Source organism: Peromyscus maniculatus, chromosome 4 (assembly GCF_049852395.1).
Source record: "Peromyscus maniculatus bairdii isolate BWxNUB_F1_BW_parent chromosome 4, HU_Pman_BW_mat_3.1, whole genome shotgun sequence".
NCBI classification, from domain to species: Eukaryota; Metazoa; Chordata; class Mammalia; order Rodentia; family Cricetidae; genus Peromyscus; species Peromyscus maniculatus.
In genome coordinates this window covers 65,602,801-65,613,834 of record NC_134855.1, presented here as the reverse complement: position 1 = coordinate 65,613,834, position 11,034 = coordinate 65,602,801, and the positions used below count along the sequence as shown (strand labels likewise).

The following is an 11,034-nucleotide window of genomic DNA, read 5'->3' as shown; positions in this document are numbered from 1 at the left end:
ATGCAAGATTTGTATCACTGACAGATGATGGTATAAACAAAGTTTGGCATAAATAGGCAATTAAATTATAATGAGCCATAAAACAGAAGGAATTTCTGGCATTCGAAGCAGTGTGGACAAAGCTGGGGGATATTGTGCTAAGTGAAATGAGCTGGACACAGACATAGAAAGCACACAATCTCAGTTAACTAAAATCTAAGATGATTCACAGCAGAGTGGTGGTTTCTAGAACAGCGGGATAGAACAGGCAGGTATCTGTCAAAGGACAAGATAGATGAATAACTTGAGATTTATTATACAAATGTTACCTGTAGATAATAATAGTAACACATAGCATTTCAAATTTTTCAGAGCACATTTTAAACATAATTACCACAAAATATGTGAGGTGATGAATCAGTTAGCCATTTTAATTTAATCATACCTATCATCTTGCTTCCTACATAGCTATTATCTGTCTTCTATGTATCTAAACACTTATCATCTGTCTTTCTTGCTTCTATCATAGCATCATCTAACTCAAAACTATATATAATTTAAATTAATTATAAATGAAAGACCTTTATTAGAATAAAGCAAAATAAGATGGAAACTTTCACGTGCAGTCTACTCTATTTCACGTGCTAATAAAGGTAGGAGCTTAACTAGTTGTAAAATGAATTAAGATTTTAGCTGGGCAGTTGTGGCACATACCTTTAATCCCAGCACTCGGGAGGCAGAGCCAGGATCTGTGAGTTCGAGGCCAGCCTGGGCTACCAAGTGAGTTCCAGGAAGAGGTGCAAAGCTACACAGAGAAACCCTGTCTTGAAAAACTAAAAAAAAAAAAAATTCAGAGATTTACAGTAGATCAGCATTCAATGATGTCCATTAGATTGTCTCTGGAATATTAGAAAGTCACCTACCTTGGTCCAGATTCATCATGTGTGCTACAAAATTCATTTTTACAGATGATTTTGATAAAGTGACACTTGCCTTTGAATTCCCAGAAGGAGTATTTAACACTAATGATGAAAAATTCAGGAGCCTGGGGAAAGTCATTTTATAATATGTCCCCTTCCTCTCAATTAAGAAATATAAGACAGATACATTGAATTTTTTTCTTCAATTTATCTTCTCATGTTATGGGAATGCTGATGATATCTACTTATAATTAAAGGTATAAACTGGGGAAACATATTAAAATAAAACTTGAAAGTCATCTAGTTTCCATATTTGTTTTGTTGCCACTAACGAGAATAGCCCCACAACAATTAAGAAAGTGTCCAAATCTCTTCAAAATACTGATTTCAATCCCCATGTATATACCAATGATTTCAATACTCATGAGTGTGGTTGCTACATGAGATAGAAGTTCTGGATTTTGTTTTGTTTCGTTTGTTTGTTTGTTTTGGCAATTCTGTTTTTAAGTTTTAGAAGAAGGTCTGTAGTGTTTTCCATAATGACTGTACTGGATACATGGTTTCAACAGTTGCAGTCATGGCATTTGCTCAAAATCTTCACCATCACATGCTATCTTTAGTCTTATCAATGTTAGTTATCTTTTTAATTTAATTTAATTTTTTTAGAATTATATCCATGAATATTGGAATTACACAATTTCTGGTCCTTCTTTGCATATGGACAAAAATAAAATGATAAATCAAAAAAGAATTCTCAATAAATATGAATCAAAATTAATAATTTTGACAAATATACTAAATATGAGATAATAATTTGGGAAACTGCATGTGAATATGTAGAAACAGGTGGTGACATTTTCACACACTGCTTTAAACACAAATCTATTTAAAATATAAACTACTTAAAATGAAAATTCTTTAAAAGTTATTATATTTGCACTATTCCCTTGATAATTAAACTAAATTCATCAAGGATTCAAGATTTTATTTGTCTTTTGGTCTAAATTTTGAAAGCTATTAGTTGAAGAACAAAGACTCTTGCCAAGAACCCTGCTTGGCCATTCTGCAGCCATGACAGTGTGTGGAAAAGACCCAACAGGATGTAGGCCCCTGGCTCAGCACCCCAGATCTTGCACCTAACTCTAGAAAAACCCCACCAGATGCCCCCAAGAAGTCAAGGTAAAAGTTACAAATAGCAGGTTCATGATAAAGAAAAAATGTAGTAACCACAGCAACCACTGAAAGAGATAATAATTTTCCTGAAGCTGCAAGCTAACCGAGGTACACTAATCCTGAGTCTGTTCCTATGTAGTCTGTAGACCCCCAAATCCCCCCTTGCTTTACCCCCCTATAAAAAATCGTGCCCCATTGCTACTTGGGGTCTCTCCTGCTCCGCTACTCTGGTGCATATAATTAACATGTCCAATCAAAGTACCACCACGCCCTAGCCCATTCTAACACAGAATTCCCCTTTTTCTCTTCTTAAAAATTACACCTGCTAGGTCATTTGCTGCCGTTTTCCTCCTTGAGTCATAAGGCAGCCACTTTAATTTTTCTTCCTTGCTTAATAAATGATCTCTCTGTGAAAACAGATGTTTGGCTGTAGTTCATGTCAAATCAAGGATCTGGGAGGGACCCCAGCTGTGTGTGTGGTGTCTGCTTCACTCACAACAGCTGAAAACCTGGAGCATATTGCACCTGCAGGCAGATCAACAGGTTGAAGGGTCTGCTTTGCAGGTTTCTCAATGTTCTAAACCTCTTCTTGGCAGTTGGGGTGGTTTCTGTTTCTTCCAGGCAGCAGGGCTTGTCTCAGTATTTACAGCTTGCCTTATCTAACAGTGATTCTTAGTAGTTTCTATTGTTTACTCTTGAGAAAGGGGGTCTAGTAAGTTTGGTCAGTTTCAGGAACTTCCTGAAGCTATTTTATATTGTTTACTTTCTGTTTTAAGATACTTCTGTGCAGGATGGACCATCTCTGAAGAAACTGTTATACAACATAAAGTGTTCAACATCACCACTTACTGGAGAATGCAAATGAAAATGGCAAGGAGACACTATTTCAACCCAGTTACAAATACTTCTTTCAATACTAAAGATTGCAAATACAATATTAAAGATTATAAAGGCTGGTAAGGATATAGAAAGAGTTCAACCATTGTAACATATTAAAGGAATGGATTTTAATGTTGCCATTACAAAGAACTATTTGAAGATTAAGAAAAAAAAAGTTGCAGAAAATCTCTTGATCCAGCAATTACACCACCGAATACACATACACATGAAAGGACATCACTATATCTAAGAAGATATAAACATGCCTATGGTTATCATATCTTTATTATCAACAAGCAAGGTATATAACCAACTGAAGTTGCCATCAAAAGCTAATTTTACAAGAAAATTGTAGACAATGAAGTGCTATATATCCATAAAATAGAAGGAAATTCTGTCATTTACAGGGAGGACAAAAACAGAGGGGAAATTATGTTGAATGAAATAAGCTGGGTATAAGACAGAGGCCATGTGATCTCAGGTATATTTGAAATGTAAGACTGGAAATCAGAGAAATAGTAGATTCATAGTTTCTAATGGCCAGGGAGTAGTGAGTAGACATGGGTAAAAGGACAAAGTTAGACACACAGAGTGACTTCAGATGTATTGCATGGCACTGTGATGCTAGGTCAAACAGTAATGTATCATATATTTAAATATTGTTAGAATAAATTTTTCATCTATCATCTTTCATTGTCTATTTGCCAATGCATACACCTAATTATCATCTTTCTTATCTCTATTATAATTTCACATTTTACCTCATAACCATGTATAATTTTAATTACTCATAAAAAGCATGTATTTGAATAAAGCAAGGTGTTATGGAAAATTCATGTAAACTTTATTTCACATATTGATAAAAGTAGAAGATTAAAAATTAATTTTGAAGTGAAATGAGACTTCAGATAATTTCCAGTAGATATGCATTAGAGTGAACATTACCAATTAAGTAATCTTTTCTGAAATTCATCACAGGTATTCTGATATCTATCCTCACACAGGAACTTGACAAATTATTATTTCTTTTTGCCTTCCCAGGAGGAGTATTTAGCATTAATCATGTAAAACATAGGTGTCTGGGGAAAGTCATTTTCTAATGTGTCCCCTTACTTTCAATTAAGAAATATGAACCAGATATTCTGAAGAAGTTCTTCTTTGATTTGTCTCCTTAGATTTCAGGAAAAAAATGATAGTGAAAGGATCGGTATCAGCTCAGGACCACCAAGATCGAGTTGTCAGCACATAGGAGATTTATTTGCCCCAGAGGGACAGAGGGCAGAGAATATGAGACAAAGACAGGAGAGAGAGGACTAGAGAGAAGAGGAAGGGACCGCAGAAAAGGAGGCAGGAATGTTTGTCACAGAGTGAGGGACAAAGGACTGGCTCTTGATCGAAATGAGACAGGCGTGGCCCATAGGAAAATGGCAGTTATGAAGTTAAAAGGGGAAACCCTGTGTTAGGATGAGGTGTTTAATTTTAATTGAGCGTGCTAATTATGTGAGCTAAAAGCAGCTTTTGATTGCTGGACTTCAATACTTCAATAGCTGGTCTTTGGCAGTCAACTTTAGCAGGAAATGGCAAAGAATGGAAGTAGACCTTGGAGGCTAGCCTTAGGAATATAATCTAATGTTTTTTTTTTTTTTTTTTTTTTACAATACTATTCAGTTCTACATAACAGGCACAGATTCCCTTGTTCTCCCCGTTCCTGCCCCCCTCTCCTTCCCCCCAGCCCACTCCCCATTCCCACCACCTCCAGATCAAGGCCACCCCCGAGGACTGAGATCAGGATAGACTCAGTCCAGGCAGGTCCAGTCCCCTCCTCCCAGACTGAGCCAAGCGTCCCTGTATAAGTCCCAGGTTTCAAACAGCTATCTCATGCAGCGAGCCCAGGACCTGGTACCACTGCTTAGATGCCTTCCAAACAGATCAAGCCAATCAACTGTCTCACCTATTCAGAGGGCCTGATCCAATTGGGGGCCCCTCAGCCTTTGGTTCATAGTTCATGTGTTTCCATTCGTTTGGCTATTTGTCCCTGTGCTTTATCCAACCTTGGTTTCAACAATTTTCGCTCCTGCTGGAGAGATGGCTCAGCCGTTAAAGGCTAGGCTCACAACCAAAAATATAATGGTGTTTTTTTTTCTTTTATAATTTAATTTAATTTTATATATCAGCCACAGATTCCCCTGTCTTCCCTCCTCCCACCCACCCCCAGCCTTCCCCCAAACCCACCCCCCTTTCTCATCTCCGTCAGGGCAAGGACTCCCCTGGGGATTCAGCTCAGCCTGGTCAATTCAGTGGAGGCAGGTCCAGTCCCCTCCTACCTTCACCCAGGATGATCAAAGTGTCCCTTCATAGGCCCCAGTCTCCAAACAACCAGCTCATGCACTAAGAACAGGTCCCGGTCCCACTGCATGGGGTCCTCCCAAACAGTTCAAGCTAATCGACTGTCTAACTTATTCAGAGGGCATGATCCAGTTAGGGGCTCCTCAGCTATTGGTTCATAGTTCATGTGTTTCCACTAGTTTGGCTCTTTGTCCCTATGCTTTTTCCAGTCTTGGTCTCAACAACTCTTGCTCATACAAACCCTCCTCTTTCTCACGAATTGGACTTCCTGAGCTCCACCTGGGGCCTGGCCATGGATCTCTGCATCTGCTTTCATCAGTCATTGGATGAGAGTTCTACCAGGACAGTTAGGGTGTTTGGCCATCTGATCACCAGAGTAGGTCAGTTCGGGCTTTCTCTTGACCATTGCCAGTAGTTTATTGTGGAGGTATCTTTGTTGATTTCTGGGGACCTCTCTAGCACTTTGCTTCTTCCTATTCCCATGGGGTCTTCACTTAACTAATAATGGTGTTTTAGCAAGGCAGAGGAAGTGGAGGAGAAGGGCAAGGCCTGCCAGAGGCTGTAGTTTTCATGACTATGATTGCCACTGAACACATTTTATTTAGTTTTTGCTAAAACAGTGGTATATCTTCTTTGGAACAACATGCATTGAATTTGTTAGTATATTTAATTTTTATTTTTACAAATTGATATCTAAGTAAGAATTTGAATATATTTATCATATACCATTTATATTTTATACATATATACTTTGCAAAATGTCTAATTCACGATTAAAATGTTCATCTTCTCGGACATTTATCTTCCTTTAGGCTAGTGATATTCCAAATCTTTTCTTCTAACATTTTAAAATGTTTAGTACATATAGTATAAAGATAGAATAGTACAGGCCTTTGCATATTTGGATTTTTATCAAATCAAGACTTGGTCTCACCAGCTCTACCCATATCTATGTACTCAGAGCCTTTTCTTCTAAAAGAAACAAACAAACAGCAAACCACTAAAATGGTTGGTATTGAACAGTAGTCATCTCTATAAAACTCAAAATACCTGAATGCTCAAAATGCTCTTATTTGATCACCAAAAATACTGTCTGGAGGAAGAGGCAATCAAATATATTTAACAATAATTTGCTACAAGCTGCAAAAATATATGAAGTAGGATTTCAGCTGATTATGACAAGCTAATCCCAGGAAGAAGCCAAGGGTCTTCCAGAGGTCAAGCTGAAGCTCAAGGACTGTTGGTGATATTGGCTTTTGATTATTAGCTGTTTCCTGCTATGAATTTCTTGTGTGCTATTGTAGCTTTTCCATTATTTATTGGGTACCATTTCCCCTCTACTGAAGGAATATTTAGATAACCTTCTGTGCAATAACACAGCCAGGATCCCTAATTTAAGCCTTTCTCTGATTATTGTCATTAGCAGAGACCAGCCAGCACCATCTCTGAATGGATGAACTTATATTATTAGAGATATCTTTGTACTTACTCTCTAAGAACAGACTGAAGCATCCAGATTATCTGTTTGAGAAGGCCTGGTGGATGTACTAATTAAGCTTAACTTTTCTCCTTTCCAAAGTCTTATCTCTAGTTTTAGATCCACCCTTAACAATGAACTCAGAACTAAAAGGTTCCTACTTATAGGTACATCTAGCCATGCAGGAGTTGCTTAGCCAAGTTGCCTAGGGACTGAGCTCACTTCCCTCTGCCCTGGCAGAAACTGTGGGGGCAGAGATAGCTTGGAGAGATAAGAGCTAAAGGGATAAAAGGCAGTTTTATTTTCAGAGCAAGGGCTAGATGGAGAAAGGAGAATGGAAGAACTAGATGAGTAACAACTGGAAAGGAACAAACTGAGATGGGGTAGAACATTGAAGAGCTAGAAGAGAGTACTAGAGGAATGAGATGGAAGATGAGGAAGAGTCAGATGGGGAAGATCAAGATAAGAAAGAAGGAGATGGGAGAGGAGCTAAGATGAAAAAGAACTAGATGGATGAGAACCTAGATGGGGCAAAACTAAGATGAAGGAATTAAGATAGCACATAGAGTGGTCAGCAGATGAATGCTGAGAGAAACTAGGCAAGAAAAGGAGCTAGGCATGAGAGCAGAATAGAAGCTGTGTAGAGAGAGAACTAATTCAGAAGAATAAACTCAATGAACTAAAGAGTTTGGTGTCCTTAGATACTTTTCCTGAAAATAATTCATACTATTCATAGCTTTTCTTCTGGGCCCCTGGGAGGAAGATTATTAAGGTTGGATGATAATATTTTCGAAAACTAATCTATAGAATTTGTCCATTTTTCTATATTATGATTGCAAATTTGGCATCCTCTTCTGGTTTTCAGCTACTGGTGAGGGAACCAGCGCTCACATGAATATACATACATGAATACATACAAGCACACTCTAAAATTGTTTTAAAAAGAAAGATAACTAATGACATTGGGATATGAGACATACAGAGGACAAGATTGAAGTATGGGTGGTGGGTTATCATGATTTGAGTGTGCAAGACTGGAACTGGGAATCTGATCTTAAAGATGAAGATGGAGAGAAAAAATGATATTTGTAAATCCTACTCATATCCTCCCTAACAGGCATATGCCCAAATCCCCCAACTACCATGATTTGGAAACTAACAGTTAACATTCTTATCCTTCTCTAGGCAATTGTAAATTATGGTTACTATCTTAAGACCTATTAGTGGACAATAAATCATTGCCATGGGCAAGCAAACTGAAGTCCCTCTCCCTTAAACCCTGTGGCCATCATTATGTGGTAGAATATATTTTATACCTCTCCCAAGGCTCTAGGCTGAGGCCAGTCATCAGGTAAGACCACATCTTTTCTCCTCCACATAACAGTTGGCTTTCTTCAGTCCAGTCTTTCTCTTTTTACTTTCTTAAAAATTCCCAGTTTGGGTTTAAAGAAGTCTCAAATAAAGACAAGGAACTTGTTATACAGAGAGGATTAGAAAGAGTTAAAACCCGTTTTGTCTTATGTTCCTTAATGAATTTAAAATAATACAATAGAAGAGATGAGAATTTGTAAGGGCTAATAGACATGTCTCCATATGCAGCAGAACTTATCTTTCATTTCAATTGGTAGTCTCAGGTCAGAAGGATTTACCCTACATTGTCTGAGGAAACTATCATGGCCTTCTCCTTGAGCATGCTACTTCATTCCAATGCTAATTCTCCATAGGGATGACTTCCACCACCTGGATTAGCTTCTATACCTGTGTCTAGATTTCTGTCTGCTTCAAAATGTGACCTGTGAGCTGGTATACTACATTCCAAAGGCCTATATGATTATTCTAATTTATCCAGAAATGTGTGTATTGATGAAGAAACAATGACAAGTTGTAGCAGATTAGCTTTAGTGATGCACACACAATAGTTTAATATCCATCATTAAGTGTTGCAGCTCAGGCATTGACAGATGGCTTTATCAAAGTATGTGTCAGCAACATGACCAAAAGTGTGTCCACAGTGAGTAAAAATATATAAACAATTTACACATATGAATATAAAAACCACTTAAAGAAATAGCAAATGAGAGAGGTGGGTGGGAAAATTTTGAGAAACAAGATGAAGTGAGGGGGAAATGAGGTAATAATATTTTACTTTCTTAAAAATTAAAAATGAATCTACGTGTGGGTAAGATGGCTCTGTATGAAAAGGTGCTTGCTTGGCAAGCCTGGTAATTGATGTTTGATCCTTGGAACTGACACAAAGGTGGAGGGCAAGAAACAGCGCAGAAGCCAGAGGACTTCCACAAAAAGAACAACGAATATGTGTCCACCGATGTTTACATTCACACACACACACACATACACACACACACACAATAACAACAAATACAACTGAAAGAGCAGAAAAAATTAAAAGCATAAGAAAGGAAGTATTCATACTCAGGGAGATTAGAATATTGGGATGATTTATTGTTTAAGTCCTACACTTAACCATGGGAGAGACTAGGGCATAATTCTGATAAAACCAGTGAACAAACTGTGAATGAGAAGAGAGATGCCCCAAATTGTTTTCTAATCATTGTCCTCTTCGGGCAGACCCTATGGTGGGAAAAGAAAGTCTCTGAATGGGAAAATATCTATGCTAAGTTACTAATAAGATTATGAGATGGCAAAGGCTCACTAATCAGGACATAGCTTCCCAAGGCATTATTTGTGTAGTTTCATAATGAACAACATTGAAAGGAGAAGCCAGAATTTTCTGACCTAAGAAACTATATAAACTTAGCTCATTGGAACAAGCTTTTCTTAAAGAAAGTAAATATAGTCAATTGTTACTTGGTATAAGTCAGAGGCAAGATGTGTGTGTGTGTGTGTGTGTGTGTGTGTGTGTGTGTGTGTGTGTGTGTGTGCATGCCACGCATTTGATTATTGTTTGAGTTATGTGTCTGTTGTGACAATTAAGCAGCCTGAGTCAGGCATTTCCCTTTTGTGGCACTCCTTCCTGCTTCCCTCAGTTCAACACACATTTAGCAGTAACTTGTTTCTTTATTGTTTAAGTAAGTCTTCCAGATTGAGGTCACGCAAACTGCCCATTCCATTCTTTCTCCAGTCCATCTGAAGCTGCATGATTGCTGGTTTATTTGTCGTCTGATTGGATTTTTCTATTAAGCAATCTCTTAATGGCATTTTTCATCTGACTATTTCTCAAGGTGTAGATTAATGGGTTTAGCATTGGAGTTATCACAGTATAAAAAAGAGCAACTGCTTTATCAATGGGTAATGTAGCTGCAGGTCTCATGTACACAAATATGCATGGAACAAAATATAAAACCACCACTGTAATATGAGAAATACAGGTAGAAAGGGATTTGCGCCTCCCTTCTGCACTGTTGGTCCTTAGGGAGCACAGGATGACCATGTAGGAGATAAGCAGAAGGAGGAAGTTTAACAGACAGATGAAGCCACTGTTGGCAGCAACAAAGAGCCCTAGAATGTGAGTATCAACACAGGCTAGATCAAGCAAAGGGTTCAAATCACACATAAAGTGGTCTATGACATTAGGGCCACAGAATGGCAGTCCAATAATGAAAACAATTTGTATACCTCCATGAAGAAAGCCTCCAGCCCACGACACTCCCATAAGTAAATTACAGAGTCGTCGGTTCATGATGGTTGCATAGTGCAGGGGTTTACAGATGGCTACATAGCGGTCATAGGCCATGACAGTAAGCAAAATGACCTCAACACCTCCAAAAAAATGTTCCCCAAATACTTGGGTCATGCATCCATTGAACAGGATGGACTTCCTTTCATGGAGTAAATCAACCAGCAGCTTAGGAGTGCTGACAGAGGAGTAGCAGGCATCGATGAAAGAGAGATAGGCCAGAAAATAGTACATAGGGGATCCCAACAGCTGGCTGTTTGTAATGGTGATCAGAATGAGCAAATTTCCTACCACAGAGAAGATATAGATGACCAAAAACACAGCAAATATGATTTTCTGCATGTGTGGGTTCTGTGTGAGTCCCAGAAGAACAAATTCAGTCACGTTGTTCCTGTATTCCATCTAGTTCATGAGACAGTTAATCATATTCCCTAGGGGAATTGACACATCCTCATATTTATTTAATTTCTATTTTAAAATAATTAATGTTTAGAGTCTGTTAATTAATAAAATATAACCATGTTGTCTTTTAATATTGCAGAAAGAGTTCTAAATACCTGTGACTACTTAAGACTATAGAGTTGCCCCCTCAATGAAGATAG

General features: G+C 38.0%; 1 protein-coding gene across 1 annotated transcript; it reads right to left on the bottom strand.

Annotated features, from left to right (window-relative positions):
• Positions 1-9,904: 9,904 nt before the first annotated feature.
• LOC102918043 (olfactory receptor 4C46-like) lies at positions 9,905-10,834 on the bottom strand. Its single transcript, XM_006996944.2, has one exon. It carries the CDS (start codon positions 10,832-10,834, stop codon positions 9,905-9,907), a length of 930 nt encoding a protein of 309 aa, XP_006997006.2.
• Positions 10,835-11,034: the final 200 nt, after the last annotated feature.

Excerpts from the sequence above, each read along its gene's own strand:
- LOC102918043 (XM_006996944.2), bottom strand. The coding sequence starts at position 10,834 with ATGGAATACAGGAACAACGTGACTGAATTTGTTCTTCTGGGACTCACA.